This window comes from Oculina patagonica, chromosome 7 (assembly GCF_052425735.1).
Source record: "Oculina patagonica isolate OP01 chromosome 7, crgOcupat, whole genome shotgun sequence".
Classification (NCBI taxonomy): Eukaryota; Metazoa; Cnidaria; class Anthozoa; order Scleractinia; family Oculinidae; genus Oculina; species Oculina patagonica.
In genome coordinates this window covers 21,694,161-21,711,412 of record NC_135764.1, presented here as the reverse complement: position 1 = coordinate 21,711,412, position 17,252 = coordinate 21,694,161, and the positions used below count along the sequence as shown (strand labels likewise).

The window sequence follows — 17,252 nt, the reverse complement described above, 5'->3', positions numbered from 1 at the left end:
ACTACGAATTATATATTGTGTATATGTGACGAGTAACGTGTAGGTTACGCGCGAGTTATGCGCAAGGGATACGTCGGTAACGCGCAAATTACGCGCTTTTTGCACGACGCAACATCAGTGCTTCACTCTTTCATTTTTCAGCTGTTGAAACTAAAAAGAAAAACAAATATGGGTCAAAATCAACCGGATGTCTGCTTCCTGCTTTTACGAAACGTAAAGTGGATGGTTTCAATAATAATGTTTCCAAAACTTGATCATGTAAGGCATTGCTGGGTATATTCCTGCTTCTCAACGAATACCAGGAACCCTTTTCTTTAGTTCAAAACTTGAGTTCCCTTAAAATGAATAACCAACAGATAAAGTTTGAAAGAAAATCTATTGTAAGTTCTATTTCGATGGAATGACCTGAAGCATCTCCGGTCTCGTGACTAAACAATCTTTAAAAAAATGTTGAGGCTAAGAGCACAATCTATATTGTTTCAGTGTTAACCTTTTTTTCATTTACTTTCGATATTTTTTACCGTTACATAATAGTGGTTCATATCAATTTTTATCAAACTTTATGCATTTTTACATTAAGCATTTTTTAGGTTAATTGTTCGGTACTTGTACACAGTTTTGTCTTAGCCAGAATATTTAACAATAACATTCACAAGAAATAATGACATGTTTCGCTCTGCGGAAAAGTTTCTTGGTGTATTTACGTAGTTCTGCACATCTGAAAAAGTAAACAAATGGACTTATACCACTGTAGAGTCCAAAAAAGACCGCAAACCATGGCCTTATTAAGGCAAACTTGAGTCTAGCGCCCTCTGAAGGAGGTTTTAAAATTCTTGCCAGTAAAGCCGGGACAAAACAAATTACAAGAGTCACGAAAATAATGAACATTGTTTTTGCGCCTCTAAATCGATGTCGTTGTTGATTTGCGGCCGTGAATTGCAGCATCGCTTGTTGTTGTGCCCAAACTTGTTGGCGTTGTCTTCTGGCAGCGCAGTGAATTCTAAAATTGAAAAAAGAATATTGCAGCAAGGGCCACAAACAATGTCACTGACAAGACGTTCTGAGAGACTTTTTCAACAACCAAATTGTCAAAAAGAAACGGAACGCTAACAAATAGACTGACGAACCAAATTGAGACAATGACCTTCACGATGCGTTGCCGAGGTAACATCTCGTGGTAGCGGAGCGAATGGATCACATTGATGTAACGTTCAAACGTCGCGAGAGTAAGATTAAGCACTGCACTGTACACGAAGGCATCAGTGCAAAAGAGGACAATAACTCGGATCGTGCTTGAGAAAGGGCAGCCGCCTTGTAAAACCATGGAGCTTCCAACAGCCCAAAAGCAATGAACGAACAAACCCTCGAAAAAATTCGCTGCCGCTAAACTGGCCAGGGCAATGTTAGAGGAGATGTGAAGCTCGGAGAAGCTCAAAACGGTTATAAACACCAGTGCGTTTCCAGAACACGAACAAATGGCTGCCAGGATGTTAACACCACAGAAAACGAGCAACAAAGGTGGGCTATAAGCTCTCACTGCAAAAAGGTCTTGAACATTTGTATCGTATGACGAGTTGGCGCATTCGCCAGGAAAAGTCATGATTTGAAAAAGTAGTGATGCAACTTTAAGCCGAAGCGAAGATTTTCCAACTAAAGGTGCGGCAAGGAAACCCTTTAAGGAAGTCCCATAGTCTGCATATGAGTTATTCACATTTTTCGATTTTTCTTTGTTTTAAAGCTGCCGACTAGCAGACGTCATGAGCAGCGGTTTGAAAAGAGTTCTTTTTATTTTTTATAGCAGTGGTCTGAAAAGATATGTTTTGTCTTTTTTACAGTGGACCAACCTGCTGTAAAGGGTGCTTCCTCTAATAAAGAATGGCAGCCATTTTTTGAATGTGTTTTGCATAAGTGTTAGGCTCTTTTTAAAATAGGTAACTTGGTCGACCACTTTTCTTGAGCCACTGATTAAAAACTCAAACGACTAAATGTGCGCCTTATCCTTACACAGCTATTCAGTTGGTAGACCTGAGGGAATAGCCCAAATACTGTACTGGTTACATCTACAATTTTAGATTATAAGGGTCTGACAAAGCAAAAAGAATAATACCCCTTGTATTATCATGCAACGAATTCCGGCCTTGCCCCCAAACTTCTCCTTCCCAAAAGATGGCCTCCCCACTTCCCTCCTCCACCCCCACCCCCCACGCAAACCAGGGATAAAAATCCCACCTGCAGTTGCCTTCCACCCGTTCTATAACAAGGTGCGTAGCCACTTGGCACTTAGGTCTCGAACTAAGCAAAAGCAATCAGTTTCTTTTTTTTTATTTTATTTTTTTTTTTAAATTATTGAGGCTAAGAGCAGTCTATCAGTGATAACATTGAGTTTCTTTATTTTCAACTGACAACTTTCACCATTATGGTGGTACATATCATTTTATTAATAAACTTTCCTGCACAGCAAACTTTTTGCAATTTGACATTAAGAACTTTCTAGGTTCGCTACTAATTCTTAGTTTCGACTTTCATCAATATATTTAACAATAGCATTCACATGTAATAATATGTTTCGCTCGGCGGAAAAGTTTCTTGGTGTATTTACGTAGTTCTGCACATCTGAAAAAGTAAACAAATGGACTTATACCACTGTAGAGTCCAAAAAAGACCGCAAACCATGGCCTTATTAAGGCAAACTTGAGTCTAGCGCCCTCTGAAGAAGGTTCTAAAATTCTTGCCAGTAAAGCCGGGACAAAACAAATTACAAGAGTCACGAAAATAATGAACATTGTTTTTGCGCCTCTAAATCGATGTCGTTGTTGATTTGCGGCTGTGAATTGCAGCATCGCTTGCTGTTGTGCCCGAACTTGTCGACGTTGTCTTCTGAAAGCGCAGTGAATTCTAAAATTAAAATACAATATTGCAGCAAGGGCCACAATCAATGTCACTGACAAGACACTTTGAGATCGTTTTGTCAACGACCAAATCGTCAACCAGAAATGGAACACTGGCGAACAGACTGACGAGCCAAATTGTGATGATGATCTTTACGGTGCGTCGCTGAGGCAAAATCTCGTGGTAACGGAGCGAAAGGATCACACCGATATAACGTTCAAACGTCGCGAGAGTAAGATTAAGCACTGCGCTGTACACGAAGGTGTTAGTGCAAAAGACGACAATAACTCGGCTCGTGCTTGAGAAAGGGCAGCCGCCTTGTATAACTTTGGCGCTTCCAACAGCCCAAAAGCAATGCAGGGACAAACCCTCGAAAAAATTCGCTGCCGCCAAACTGGCTAGGGCAATGTTAGAGGAGATGTGAAGCTCGGAGAAACTCAAAACGGTTATAAACACCAGTGCGTTTCCAGAACACGAACAAATGGCCGCCAAGATGTTAACACCGCAGAAAACGAGCAACAAAGCTGGGCTGTAAGTTCTCACTGCAGTAAGGTCTTGAACGTTTGTCTCGTACGTCGAGTTGGCGCATTCGCCAGGAAAAGTCATGATTTGAAAAAGTAGTGATGCAACTTTAAGCCGAAGCGAAGATTTTCCAACTGAAGGTGCGGCAAGGAAACCCTTTAAGGAAGTCCCATTGTCTGCATATGAGTTATTTACATTTTTCGATTGTTCTTTGTTTTAAAGCTGCCGACTAGCAGACGTCATGAGCAGCGGTTTGTAAAGATTTCTTTTTATTTTTTATAGCAGTGGTCTGAAAAGATATGTCTTGTTTTTTATTTTACAGTGGACCACCCTGCTGTAACGGGTGTTTCCTCTAATAAAGAATGGCAGCCATTTTTGGAATGGGTTTTGCATAAGATAAGTATTAGGCTTATTTTAAATTAAGAAATTTGGTCGACCACTTTTGTTGAGCTACTGATTAAAAACTCAAATGACTAGATGTGCGCCTTTTCCTTACACCGCTATTCAGTTAGTAAACCTGCATAAGGGAACAGTCCAAAACTGGTAGCATCTACAATTTTCAAATTACAAGGGGCCGACAAAGCAAAAAGACCAATACCCATTGCGTTATCATACAACGAATCCCGGCCCCGCCCCCAAATCTTCAACTTCCCAAAGGATGCCCTCCCCCTGCTCTCCTTCCCCCCTTACTTCCTCCCCCCCCCCCCCCCCCCCAAACCAGGGATGAAAATCCCACCTGGCGTTACCTTCCACTGTATAGACGTAATATATTAAACACGAAAGAGAGAGAGTGTGTATCCACAGTCCCGTTACAGCTCTGATTTCCTTTGTTTTAACTTGATGACTTATTAATAACGGTTGAGAAATTTTTCAGCAGTTCAAGTTTACGTGCTTAAAATTATTATTTTTCTTTAATTATTCTTTCAAATGCCATTGGAATTATTTTCATTATTTCTGCAGTTTCGTACATTTCTAGTAAAAATTTAGGCAAATTAAGACTAAAAAGAAAAATTTGCCGACAAATCCTGTATACAGCCGGAAGACAAAGCTGGACAGCTGACAGGAAGCAAAGTCCACTAGTTCAGTGGCGGATATAGCGTCTGAGAGCAGTGATAACATATACTTTCAGTATTTTCATCATTTGTACAGTGGAACCTCGATTTAACGAACCTCTATATAGCGAAGTCCTCGATATAACGAACGATATTCTTCGCCCCAGTTAAAGTAAAACATATGGAAAAGAACCTCGATATAACGAAACCTCGTTATAGCGAACATATTTTGCCAGTCCCTTGGCCCTTCGTTATATCGAGGTTCCACTGTAACGTAATTATCGTAGTTATCGCCTTTTAATTTTATTTCAGTTGTTTACTGATGAAAAAAAACTGCTGCAAAGCTAGCATTTAAAAAACTTAGCATAAATAACTCTCTAGGCTCAGTACTTGAACTTAGTTTTGTGCCAGAACATTTAACAATAACAATCACAAGGAAGAACAGCATGTTTCGTTCGGCGGAAAAGTTTCCTTTTTCGTCTGGCCAGATCTGACCACTGTGACACTACTTTTACTGACATTGTTTCTAAACCCCGGCGGTTTTTTTAACAGCGCGCGTAGCTGACTTGTGATACTTTGGTACTTAGGTCTCGAACTAAGCAATCTGTTTCTTTTTTTTAATTTATATTTTCTAATTATTAAGGCTAAGAGCAGTCTATCAGTGATAACATCGAGTTTCTTCATTTTCAACTGACAACTTTCACCGTAATAATGATACAAATCATTTCTTTTAATAGACTTTGTTGCATATCAAACTTTTTGCAATTTGACATCAAACGTTCTAGCTAGGTTCTGTGCTTATTCTTAGTTTCAGTTTTTTTTATCAATATATTTAACAATAGCATTCGCATGTAATAATAGCATGTTTCGCTCGGCGGAAAAGTTTCTTGGTGTATTCACGAAGTTCTGTACATCTGAAAAAGTAAACAAATGGACTTATACTACTGTACAGCTGACTGTAGAGTCCGAAAAATACCGCGTTCCATGGTCTTAGCAGGGAAGCTTTGAGACTAGCGCCTTCTGAAGAAGGTTCTAAAAATCTTGTCACTAAAACTGGAACATGACAAATTACAAGAGTCACGAAAATAAAAAACATTGTTTTTGCGCCTCTAAATCTATGTCGTTGTTGATTTGCGGCTGTGAATTGCAGCATCGCTTGCTGTTGTTCCCGGACTTCTCGACGTTGTCTTCTGGAAGCGCAGTGAATTTTAAAATTAAAATAAAATATTACAGTGAGAGCCACAAACAAAGTCACTGACAAGACTGTTTGAGCTCGAATTCTAACGAGGAAATCGTCGACCAGAAATGGCAAGCCGGCAAACAGACTGACGAACCAAATAAGGATGATGAGCTTAACGATGTGTCGCTGTGGCAAAATCTCGTGGTAGCGGAGCGAATGGATCACACCGATGTAACGTTCAAACGTCACAAGAGTATGATTAAATACTGCACTGTAGGCGAAGGTGTATGTGCAAAAGGTGGCAAAACCGCGGATCAGACAAGAGAAAGGGCAACCACCTTGTAAAACATTGACGCTTCCAATAGCACAAAAGCAATGTAAGGACAAACCTTCCAAAAAATTGGCTGCCGCCAAACTGGCTAGGGCAATGTTAGAGGAGATGTGAAGCTCGGAGAAGCTCAAAACGGTTATGAACACCAGTGTGTTTCCAGAGCACGAGGAAATGGCCGCCAGGATGTTAACACTGCAGAAAACGATCAACAGAGTTGAGCTGTAAGTACTCATGACAGTAAGGTCTTGAATAACGGGTGTATTGTATGACGAGCCCTCGCATCCACCAGCGCAGTTCATCATTTGGAAAGCTATGGTAGTGATGGGCTTAACCGAAGAGAAGATTTTTCAGTTGATGATTAGGCATGCAAGGAAACCCGTAAAGGAAGTCCCCTAGTCTGCATATGAGTTACGATTATTTTTCAGTTGTTCTTTGTTTTAAAGCTGGCGACTTGCAGACTAGACGTCATGAACAATGGTTTAAAAAGGTTTCATTTTGATGGAGGACCTTTCAAAACAACGCCTTATAAGGCCATTGCCAAGTAAAAAAAAAAAAAAATAGAAAAAAACGAGAGAGAGAGAGATGTTTCGCGTCCCCGCCTGCTTCCTTTTGTTGGAGCTTCTTTCTTTTCTTTTTTCAATTTGTTATTTGGAAAGCTAGAAGGACAAGAAGCAAGATGCGTTACTTTCACTTCATACACGGAAAAGTTTTTAAAAAAAAAAACGATATATGTTCATCAATAGTGTGGATATTTTTTTACGTGAAAAGTATACTATGTTATACAACAAAGACGCTTCACGAACAAACCCATGAAACATGTGCTCAAATACCAGTGCATTTCCATAACAAGAACAAACGTCCACCGATGTCAACACCGCACAAAATATGGAAAACAAAACCAAAGCAAAAAGAAAACAATCGAGAGAGCTGGGCTGTAAGTTTAGACCAATCACTAATTAATAAGATGAAATATTTTCTGACTAATCCTGTAAATAAACTAAAGGCGAAACTGTACAGCTGACAGGTGAACTAAGGTCAGAAGTTTCGAGAAATCGAGGGTTAGACGAATTGGGATTCCACTGAATGTGAGGAGCAACGTGTAGGTTACGTGCTAGTTACACGGCACAACAGCAGTGCTTCACTTGTTTATTCTTTAGCTGATGTTACAAAAACAGTAACGGGGGGGGGGGGGGGGGGGGGTTGGAGGGCACTAAGCTTGAAAGAATTGGCTGAGAAAACAATAGACAAAAAAAAGAACAATGACCCCAGCCCTAAAAACAATAGAGGTGGATGACAACATGGGCGAATGAAATTACAGGTCCCGAAAAACTTTTCTCAAGAGAAAAGAAGCCGATTATGGTTTCAAATCCCAAGCAATTGTCTTATGCGCAGTGATTTGGAGGGCCAATTTCTGTTTTTTTTTTTTTTTTTTTTTTTTTTTTTTTACTGTTAACCGTTACTTAGCAACGTATTTTTATCGTTATCGTGTACAAATCAACTTTTTTTATATTTCAGTTGTTGAAATAAAAAACAACTGTTACAAAGCAAACGTTTTAAAATTTGGCATTAAAAACTCTCTAGGCCTAGCACATGAACTCAGTTTTGTTCCGGAATATTTAACAATAACATTCAAAAATACGGTAAGAACAGCATGTTTCGTTCGGTAAAAAAATTTCCTTTTTCGTCCGGTAAGATCGACCACTGTAACACTACTTTTACTGATATGACCCCCGGGGTTTTTAACAGCGCGCGTTGTCTTGTGATACTTTGGCACTTAGGTCTCGAACTAAGCAATTTGTTTCGTTTTTTTCTATTTTTTCTACTTATTGAGGCTAAGAGCAGTCTATCAGTGATAACATCGAGTTTCTTTATTTTCAACTGACAACTTTCACCGTAATAATGGTACATATAATTTCTTTTAATAGACTTTGTTGCATATCAAACTTTTTGCAATATGACATTATACTTTCTAGCGTTCTGTACTTATTCTTAGTTTTGTTTTTTATCAATATATTTAATATTAGTTTTGTTTTTTATCAATATATTTAACAATAGCATTCACATGTAATAATAACATGTTTCACTCGGCGGAAAAGTTTCTTGGTGTATTTACGAAGTTCTGTACATCTGAAAAAGTAAACAAACGGACTCACAGTACTGTAGAGTCCGAAAAATACCGCGGTCCATGGTCTTATTAGGGCAGCTTTCAGTCTAGCACCTTCTGAAGAAGGTTCTAAAATTCTTGCCAGTAAAGCTGGGACGAAACAAGTTACAAGCGTCACGAAAATAAAAAACATTGTTTTTGCGCCTCTGAATCGATGTCGTTGTTGATTTGCGGCTGCAATTTGCAGCATCGCTTGCTGTTGTGCCTGAACTTGTCGGCGCTGTCTTCTGGAAGCGCAATGAATTCTAAAATTGAAATAAAATATGGCAGCAAGAGCCACAAATAATGTCACTGACAAGAAATTCTGTGACAGTTTTTCGACAACCAAATCGTCAACCAGAAATGGAACGCTAACAAATAGACTGCCGAACCAAATTGCGATGATGAGCTTTACGATGAATTGCCGAGGCAACATCTCGTGGTAGCGGAGCGAATGGATCACACCGATGTAACGTTCAAACGTCGCGAGAGTAAGATTAAACACTGCGCTGTACACGAAGGCGTTAGTGCAAAAGGCGGCAATACCGCGGCTCAAACATGAGAAAGGGCAGCCACCTTGTAAAACATTGACGCTTTCAGCAACAAAAAAGCAATGTATGGACAAACCCTCAAAGAAATTCGCTGCCGCCAAACTGGCTAGGGCAATGTTAGAGGAGATGTGAAGCTCGGAGAAGCTCAAAACGGTTATGAACACCAGTGTGTTTCCAGAGGACGAGGAAATGGCCGCCAGGATGTTAACACCGCAGAAAACGATCAACAGAACTGGACTGTAGGTTCCCACGACAGTAAGGTCTTGAAAAACAGGTGTATTGTAAGACGAGTTCGCGCATCCATCAGTACAATTCATGATTTGAGAAAGGTAGTGATGGACTTAACCGAAGAGAAGATTTTCCAACTGACGATTCGGCAAGGAAACGCTGATAGGAAATCTTTTAGTCTGCATATGAGTTAGTGATTCTTTTTAAATATGTTTTCTTTGTTAAAGCTGCCGAATGGTTTAAAAAGATTTGTTTTTTCTTTTATGGAGAAACGTTCTGAAAACAAACCTGTTAACGTCAGTGGCAACTTCCAAAACGTCAGTGGCAACTTCCTTCAATCAAGAATTAGAATGGCGGCCATTTTTGCAATCATGGGTATAATATACGACAAGCGTTGAGTTCATTAAAGTCAGGAAGTTCGTTTAACCATTTTTGTTCATTTACTGATTAAAAACTCAAACAGAAGAGAATATTTTCCAACTGTCGATGCGGTAAGGAAACTTTGGAACGAAACTGCCAAAGAATGAAGAACAATACCCGCAAGGAAACCGTGGAAGGAACTTCCCTTGTCTACATATGGGTTAGTGATTCTTTTTAAAAGTTTTCTTTGTTAATGCTGCGGAGTGGTTTGAAAAGATTTTTTTTTTCTTTTGTTGAGTATCGTCCTGAAAACAAAACCTGTTAACGTCAATGGCAACTTCCTTCAATCAAGAATTAGAATGGCGGCCATTTTTGCAATCATGGGTATAATATTCGATGATTGTTGAGTTCATTAAAGTCAGGAAATACGGTTCACCATTTTTGTTCATTTACTAATTAAAAACTCAAACAACTGAATGTGCGCGCCTTACACAGTCAGTGATCCTGAGGGTATAGCCCAAAAGCTGATACAATCTACAATTTTAAAATATAACGGTCTGTCAAAGAATGTAGAACAATACCCATTTAATTTGGTTATCTTATAATGACCCATTCCCTCCCCGCCCCCAACGTACCTTCCTCTCTTCAAACAAAACCCAGCTGTTAACGTCACGGACAACTCTTTTTTTGAAGGAACGTCCTGAAAACAAAACCTGTTAACGTCACTGGCAACTTTCTTCAATCAAGAATTAGAATTGATGGCGGCCATTTTGCAATCATGGGTCTAACTGATACGATCGCGATAAGTGCTGAGCTCATTGAAGTCAGGAAATTCGGTTGACCATTTTTGTTCTACTACTGATTAAAAACTCAAACAACTGAATGTGCGCGCTTTACAGAGTCAGTGATCCTGAGGGATCAGTCGGTGATCCTGAAGGCACAGCCCAAAAGCTGATATAATCTATATACAACGGTCTATCAAAGAATAAAGAACAATACCCATTTCATTTGGTTATGTTACGTTGACCCATCCCCTCCCGGCCCCAACCTTCCTTTCCCCAAAGAAAAATATCAAACATTGCAAAAGATGTACCCTCGCTCTTCCTTCACCCCCTCCCCCCCCCCCTAAAAAAAACCTGGAAAAACAAACCACCTGCAATCGTCTTCCTCTATACTTGTTATATCAAGTTCATGAACTAAGAAATCAAGGGTCTTTCATGTACGCTTCATTTTAAATGTTACTCGAGCGATTTTCGATGTTTTTGCAGTTTTCTTGATCTCTCAGTACAGTAGTTATTTAGACAAATTAAGAAGAAAAATACTAAGAAGAAAAATTTACCTTCGAATCCTGTATATACAGACCCTCTATACAATTTAAAGACGAAGCTTGGACAGCTGACAGGAAACGAAGCCCACTAGTTTGCATATTGGAGAAAGCTTTGAAATAATGGTCATTGTATTTCTTTGCCGCAAATAAATGTTGGGTTGAAGTGAAATAATAGCAAAATTAAGTTCTAGAGATCGATTTCGCCATAAAAAATATCATAAACTCATTTAGAGAAAAAAAAAGCATCAGCAAAAAAAAAAAAAAAGAAAGAAAAAAAAAAAAAACAAAGAAAAGACAAAGTTTTCTCAGTTGGCATCGTGACAGGGGAATCATTTCCTTTTTTTTTTTTAAAATGACATAGCTATTGTTGATGCCCAACTGAAAAGAAAAAATACTTTACAGGAAATTAATTCCCGAGCATTGATACAGACACCCACGACAGAGGGCGGTCACGGTTTCTTCTTTGTGTTTGATCCGTGAAAGGCGTTCTGTCTTGTGAATTGTGAAATGGCTTTTTTTTGCGTAACGTGTTTTGCTGACATAGCCGTGAACCGTGAATCGACTTCTTTTTTTATGAGAATTACGAAATGACTGTAATGTTTTTTTTTTCGTATAATGTGACCGTAAACTTCCTTCCAAAAAATATCCAGTAAGCGTTTGAAAATTGACTATGTGTGGTCATAGTTAGTACTAACTATGGTGTGGTAAATTGTGTGACAAGTGAATAACCGTGACTGATCGTCATTTTGGGCCACAGGTCACTCTACCCCGATAGGTAATTTAGCATCTTTCATATGATTTCGTCAAATGGCCATTCGTGAACATGATCTAGACCCCCACAAGACAGTACAAAAATTGTGAGGGTGTTGAAGTGGTGTATTGAAAACGTCACCAACCCCGCTTCCCCCCCCCCCCACACAACAAACACAGAGAAACATCATCATCATCAACATCATCATCATCATCATCATCATCGTCATCATTTATTAGCCACTTTTAAAATAAAATATTACAACAATAACTATAGTAGGCAGGGCGAGGAGACCTCCAGGAGACCTCCAGGCTTACAGTGGAGGCCACCTCGAAACTTTCCCTATTCCGTGAGGATAAATAGAATGCAATAATGAATGTTAAGTACCCCGCCGACAAAAATGAAAGTTCTACACATGCAACTACAAATGAAACAGTTGCTCTGTATTTATTGTCACTATACAAGTAAAAGCTATGGCAATGACTAAAATGCAGTTCCAAAAAGTGACATTTTCATAGCTCACTCAACTAGCTAGGATTCGTATGAACGCATGCCATCGATTGTAAGCCAGTATTCAATTCTTTAGAACTTTATACACAAACGCTAAAGTTTCCTTTGGCAGGTCGTCAACTCCAAAATATGGCACCGTCTTTTTGAAGAGTAAACTCCATGTCTCCGTCTTCTCAAGTTCCAACATCATTCCTTGGTAGTCATCCAATTCACTGACCCGTATGTTAAAACAGATAAGACCACCTGCAAAAGATATAACAGCAGGACTGAGAAAAACTCAAGATAATGTGATTTTGAGATACCCTAGGGGTACGTTTATTCCACGCACCGGCCAAATATGATACTACGAGAAGAATATTTTTTTCCTTACGCACTAAGTTACCAAAGTCGTATTGTGATGAAAAATTGTATTTCTGACAGTATTGCATAAAAACCGGGAAATGAAAATGTATAGTTGTTCGTTACAGATTTGAAATAGTCTACGTCAGCACTTAACTCGAGCACCAAAATTTTATTTTGTAAATTTTGAGATATTTTATTTTTGATATTTCGCAATTTACTACTTTCCGTGTACCTCTGCCCCGAGAGTTGACGGGGGGGGGGGGGGGGGGGGGGGGGGTTCATCGAGATAAATGAAAAAAACTTACCAATTCTGACCATCCTAACCATCTCTACGAAAGCGGAGGAGCGAACATGCCCCGTGTACAGGGTACCACCACAAATCAGAGCGTCAAACTCTCCTGTTTCAATTTCAGGAACCCGCTGGTCATTGAGGGGAGCACAGATGAGCTGCTTGTACAAGTTTTTCTTTTTGGCTTCGTTTAACATTTCTTGTGAGATATCCAGCGCATACAGGTTGGTGTAGCCGAGTTGATAAAGCTCGATTCCAACAAGTCCTGTTCCGGCTCCAGCGTCAATGATTTTGATTTCATCTTTTGCTTTGTCTTGAAAAACCTGTTTGATGGCATCATCTAAACATTCCGCCAGTGGCTTGCGGAAAGCAACACGTGTTGTTAGGCTTTGCTGAAAAAGAAAATGATTTTAGTAGTTCAGCTTGGTTTTACATTTGATTGTCCGTTGGAACGCACAACAGAGAATTAATAATAAGCTGGCCAAACAGCGTTTAAGTGTATCCGGAAAGAGAGATAAATCCAGGCAGAGGGTCCTGAAGGGGTAAAATAGAAACTGGGCAAATATTCATGAGAAAATGGAATTTGGGTCTCAGCCGTGACTGGGAATCACAAACAAATCATGTAAGCTATAGAACTGGGACTGAAATTTGAAAAATCGGGAAACAAGGGGGTGGGAAAAAGGATTTTGGCAAAATTTGGGCTGGTAAATGGGTTTTAATGTCCCTTCAAACACCCCTCTCCCATTCAGGACCCTTCAGGAATTAACTGAATAACCCGAATGAATTTAAGTTTGTCATTCCTAAGGAAACAAGCATAAAAGCACTTTTTTTTATTTCTTTACGAGGTATTTGTGTTTATGCTCACAAGGCAAAGGATACCTAACTTGTCGATGTCACTTGTATGGTCAACAAAAAAGGAAAGGGTAGGAGCTGAAATCGTTTTAGAAGACTTTTGTGGTCAGCAAATGTTCATGCATGTTTTGACGGACGGACGGATTGACTGACGCGGATGGAGGATGGATGGATGAATGGATTACCTATTAAATAATGTCATAAGTACCTTGTCGTAAACGGGCGACCGTTCGGCGTAAATGCATTTAATTTCTTCTTCTGTTGTTTCATTTGAAACATTTGCTGCTTTTTCTCCCAGGTACTTTTGATAAGCGGCTTCGTGAAATTTTGCAGCCATCCTATAGGGAAAAAAAAACCTTTCCTAAGTTTACAATTTTAAACACACATCGAACACACAGTATCAATACTTAACACTGGGGAGATGTAAACTTTGCACTTATTCTTTTTCTAAAAGCCATTCTAACGCCCCCTTTCCCAAGACTTCTCCTTGCCGACTCGCCAAGCTCGCCGAATCGTTCTTATAAAAGGCGCAGAAAGGCGGATAAAACACCATACACAGTATACACGAGTCGACTAACATTTCATTTAACTTTCAACTTAAATGAAATGTTAGTCGACTCGTTTATATACATATTTAGGTATATATAGGTATATACATATTTAGGCACATCTCGATCGAGATGTGCCTAAATATGTATTGAACTGCTTTTTAAATTTCTTTAAATTTCTATAGTTTTCTGGTCTGCCTTTGGCGCCGCATCCTATGGAGGTGACCTAGTGGACCACAATCATTTATCCTAGCGATTACTTTCAGCACATTTCCGCAATCTCCTTTCTTTTCCGAACAACGAATCGCTCGCCAATATCAACAGCAAATGGGCATTCATGGCACCCTTCAACTACAACCTGGTAGAACACCTGTGGTAGAAAGTCAAAATTACTGCGCACATATTCCTCGGGTTATTTGTGCAAAAGGCGGAGCAAAAGTACCCTAACGCAAGCAGAACTAAGTTTATAATACCGCTGCGAGTAGATTATTGATTGTCAATCATGATACTGGTCAATAATGATAACAAACGATAGTCAATAATAGTCGATGGTAATCGTTGGCAATCCCAGGCTTGTGATTATCGATTGGTCATCGATTGGCCGACAGCAATCGATAACAATTAAATCGTCTAAACAATTGAATTTCCGATAATCGATTCCCATCGATTGATCACGCTGGGTTCCTTTTTTTCGGCCCGGGGGGGGGGGGGGGGGGGGAAAGCCCCCCCCCCCCCCCCCCCCCAACCCCACCCAAAAAAAAAAGCCCGAAAAACAACACAACAAGAAAAAATAGGAATGTGAACAGTCTACCTGGTCATTTATATTCCCTAGTCTCACGCAAGGTATTTTGACAGCGATTTCCAATTTTAAATAGCGATATACCCGGCGTATCCAATCGAACAAAATCGGACCGAAAATCAATCGAACCCAATCGAACACCAAACGTTCGATTGGGTTCGGTAATCGAACAAAATCGAACATCTATTTTGCTGTGAGTTCGATTTTCGAACCAATCGAACACAATCGAACTCAATCCGATTCGATTTTGTTCGGCATCCGTCTCTTGATAAATGAAACACGCAGGACTAATGAGGGGGACGGTGCACCATACAAATTGTCCGCAATCTAAACAAACAGGAGTTTGGTAATGGAACGTTCGATTGAGTTTGATTGTCGACTGTTCGGTAATCGAACGTTCGATTTTGTTCGATTGACCAAATTTTATTGTGAGTTCGATTATGTTCGATTACCGAACCCAATCGAACGATTGGTGTTCGATTGGGTTCGATTACCGAACGTTCGATTGGATACGCGGGGCGATGTAACAGCGACATTATAACAGCAAGGTCACGCAAAAGCAAAAACATCTTACGTTGATGTTTTATGTTTCAAATGTGAACAATACATCACGCACAACGACATAGCATTTCCACATGATGAATTGCAGGCTTATCTGACCAACATTACCTTTCTTAATATGTCGTTATTGTGTCGTTATGTCGCTAGTGTCAGCCTAAAATTAGCGGCCATATTTATTTCCCGGCGATCAAATGGCATCGACAAGTTTCCTGCTAAACTCTTCTCTAAATGATATCATGTACTTTCCTTTGCTCGAAAATCGTTGGCAATTGTCATTTATCTGTTGTCAGTGGATTTATACTCCCTTTTTGACACAAACAATTCTGTCATTCTTTACCAAAATATCCCACGGTCCACTAATCACAGGCTATGATAATATTATCACCTTATTGATACATACCGAGTTTCAGCTCCCTCACTGCCGCGTGGGGCTCTTCGCTTTCACAGACCACGCTTTGTTCTAATGATAGTTGCACCGCCCCTTGTATGTGTGCTGTCCTTTGAAAATATAAAGCAAATCAAAACAATACGCATGCCTCACATCAGAGACATGTATTTGCATGACATGTGATGCTGTGTTAATCGATACGGCTGCAAATCCAGAAGTAGCTTGCTCGAGTATTGTCGCTATTCCATCGATACAATCTATATCAATCGGTAACCGATTGCCAGCTATCGATTCTTTTCGACAGTCGATAGAAATCAACATTATTGAACTATTTTTTTATTTGTCACGCAACGACAGCAATGCAGAATTTTTAATACATGTGTTTTTGTGACAAAGAGGAACGGTCTATCTCGTCGCCACCTCTCCGAGGTCCAATTCCTTCCCTTGTACTTTTTTTTTTTACAGTAAAGGCAACTCTATTGTATATCTTTCGTATACAAAAGCTACAAGAAGTTTAGACATTCATCATTCTTGCAAGAGTCTGAACAAGTCTTAACTGGAGTCTCGGCAAAAGCCGATTTCCTATTATACATGAATGTCCGGCTACTGGTTATTTCATCAAAAGTTTATACACAAACGCCAAGGTTTCGTTCGGCATATCATCCCTATCAAAATAAGGCACCGTCCGTTTGCAGACATTTTTCCATGTGCCCACATTCTCTAATTCCAACATTTTGCCTTGGAAGTCATCTGCTCTACTGTCGCGAATATTAAAACATAGAAGACCACCTACAAAAGGAAACAACGGGATTGTATGAAAAAATACGTTTTTTAAATATACACTTTCCTCTACATGTTAGCGTTGAAATTCCAATCCGTAATGAACAAAAAACACAGGAAACCAACTGATGAAAAGATATGAGTGGAGCAAGTGGAGTGGAGTGGAGTGGAGTAGAGTAGAGTAGAGTAGAGTAGAGTAGAGTAGAGTAGAGTAGAGTAGAGTAGAGTAGAGTAGAGTAGAGTAGAGTAGAATAGGGTAGGGTAGGGTAGGGTAGGGTAAGGTAGGGTAGGGTAGGGTAGGGTAGGGTAGGGTAGGGTAGGGTAGGGTAGGGTAGGGTAGGGTAGGGTAGGGTAGGGTAGGGTAGGGTAGGGTAGGGTAGGGTAGGGTAGGGTAGGGTAGGGTAGGGTACGGTACGGTACGGTGCAGTGCAGTGCAGTGCAGACAATAACAAAGAGGTTGAATGGGGGTACCTCGATAACACTAAACATGCACTTAAGTTTTTGGCTCTGCAACATGAAACAGTAAAAATTTAGGTATTTTAACACGAACAGTAAAAATTCACTGTAACAGTAAATTTTATCTAGAGAGAAACGGCTCCAAAAAGGCCAATATTGTTTTGTTAAGTGTATGAAGACGTTTTCGGCCATTTTCCGACGATTTCCGATCAGTTCGGAAAATTTCCTAAGAATACCGATTATTCCCGAAGACTCCCGAAGATTTCCGAGGAGCAATCTGAAAACTTTCTCTCAGTTCATGATTGATTTCACCGATTTTTGTAGAGCAGATAAGAATTTACAATGCTAAAATTTTTCACGAAAAACCTCCAAACACTTAACAGTATTTTCTCC

The 17,252-nt window shown here is 39.8% G+C and overlaps 4 protein-coding genes across 4 annotated transcripts; all 4 read right to left on the bottom strand.

Moving 5' to 3' along the window:
• Positions 1-2,901: 2,901 nt before the first annotated feature.
• LOC144659285 (trace amine-associated receptor 8a-like) lies at positions 2,902-3,495 on the bottom strand. The gene has a single exon (XM_078519706.1). It carries the CDS (start codon positions 3,493-3,495, stop codon positions 2,902-2,904), a length of 594 nt encoding a protein of 197 aa, XP_078375832.1.
• A 1,800-nt stretch (positions 3,496-5,295) lies between these two features.
• On the bottom strand, positions 5,296-6,276 carry LOC144659284 (adrenocorticotropic hormone receptor-like). Its single transcript, XM_078519705.1, has one exon. It carries the CDS (start codon positions 6,274-6,276, stop codon positions 5,296-5,298), a length of 981 nt encoding a protein of 326 aa, XP_078375831.1.
• Positions 6,277-8,019: 1,743 nt separating this feature from the next.
• LOC144659283 (trace amine-associated receptor 9-like) lies at positions 8,020-8,985 on the bottom strand. The gene has a single exon (XM_078519703.1). It carries the CDS (start codon positions 8,983-8,985, stop codon positions 8,020-8,022), a length of 966 nt encoding a protein of 321 aa, XP_078375829.1.
• A 2,562-nt stretch (positions 8,986-11,547) lies between these two features.
• LOC144660103 (methyltransferase-like protein 27) lies at positions 11,548-13,847 on the bottom strand. The gene is made up of 3 exons (XM_078520660.1): positions 13,536-13,847; positions 12,492-12,867; positions 11,548-12,087 (listed from the first exon to the last, which is right to left on the bottom strand). The coding sequence occupies exons 1-3, from the start codon at positions 13,662-13,664 to the stop codon at positions 11,909-11,911; spliced, it is 684 nt and encodes a 227-aa protein (XP_078376786.1). The 5' UTR covers positions 13,665-13,847; the 3' UTR covers positions 11,548-11,908.
• Between the last annotated feature and the right edge of the window lie 3,405 nt (positions 13,848-17,252).

What these genes read in the sequence shown, in the direction of transcription:
- LOC144659285 (XM_078519706.1), bottom strand. Translation starts at nt 3,495, where the DNA reads ATGACTTTTCCTGGCGAATGCGCCAACTCGACGTACGAGACAAACGTT.
- LOC144659283 (XM_078519703.1), bottom strand. Translation starts at nt 8,985, where the DNA reads ATGAATTGTACTGATGGATGCGCGAACTCGTCTTACAATACACCTGTT.
- LOC144659284 (XM_078519705.1), bottom strand. Translation starts at nt 6,276, where the DNA reads ATGATGAACTGCGCTGGTGGATGCGAGGGCTCGTCATACAATACACCC.
- LOC144660103 (XM_078520660.1), bottom strand. Translation starts at nt 13,664, where the DNA reads ATGGCTGCAAAATTTCACGAAGCCGCTTATCAAAAGTACCTGGGAGAA. An exon ending in GGTCGCCCGTTTACGACAAG is followed by an intron (nt 12,868 to 13,535) that starts GTACTTATGACA and finishes TTTCTTTTTCAG; the next exon opens with CAAAGCCTAACAACACGTGT. An exon ending in GGTTAGGATGGTCAGAATTG is followed by an intron (nt 12,088 to 12,491) that starts GTAAGTTTTTTT and finishes TATCTTTTGCAG; the next exon opens with GTGGTCTTATCTGTTTTAAC.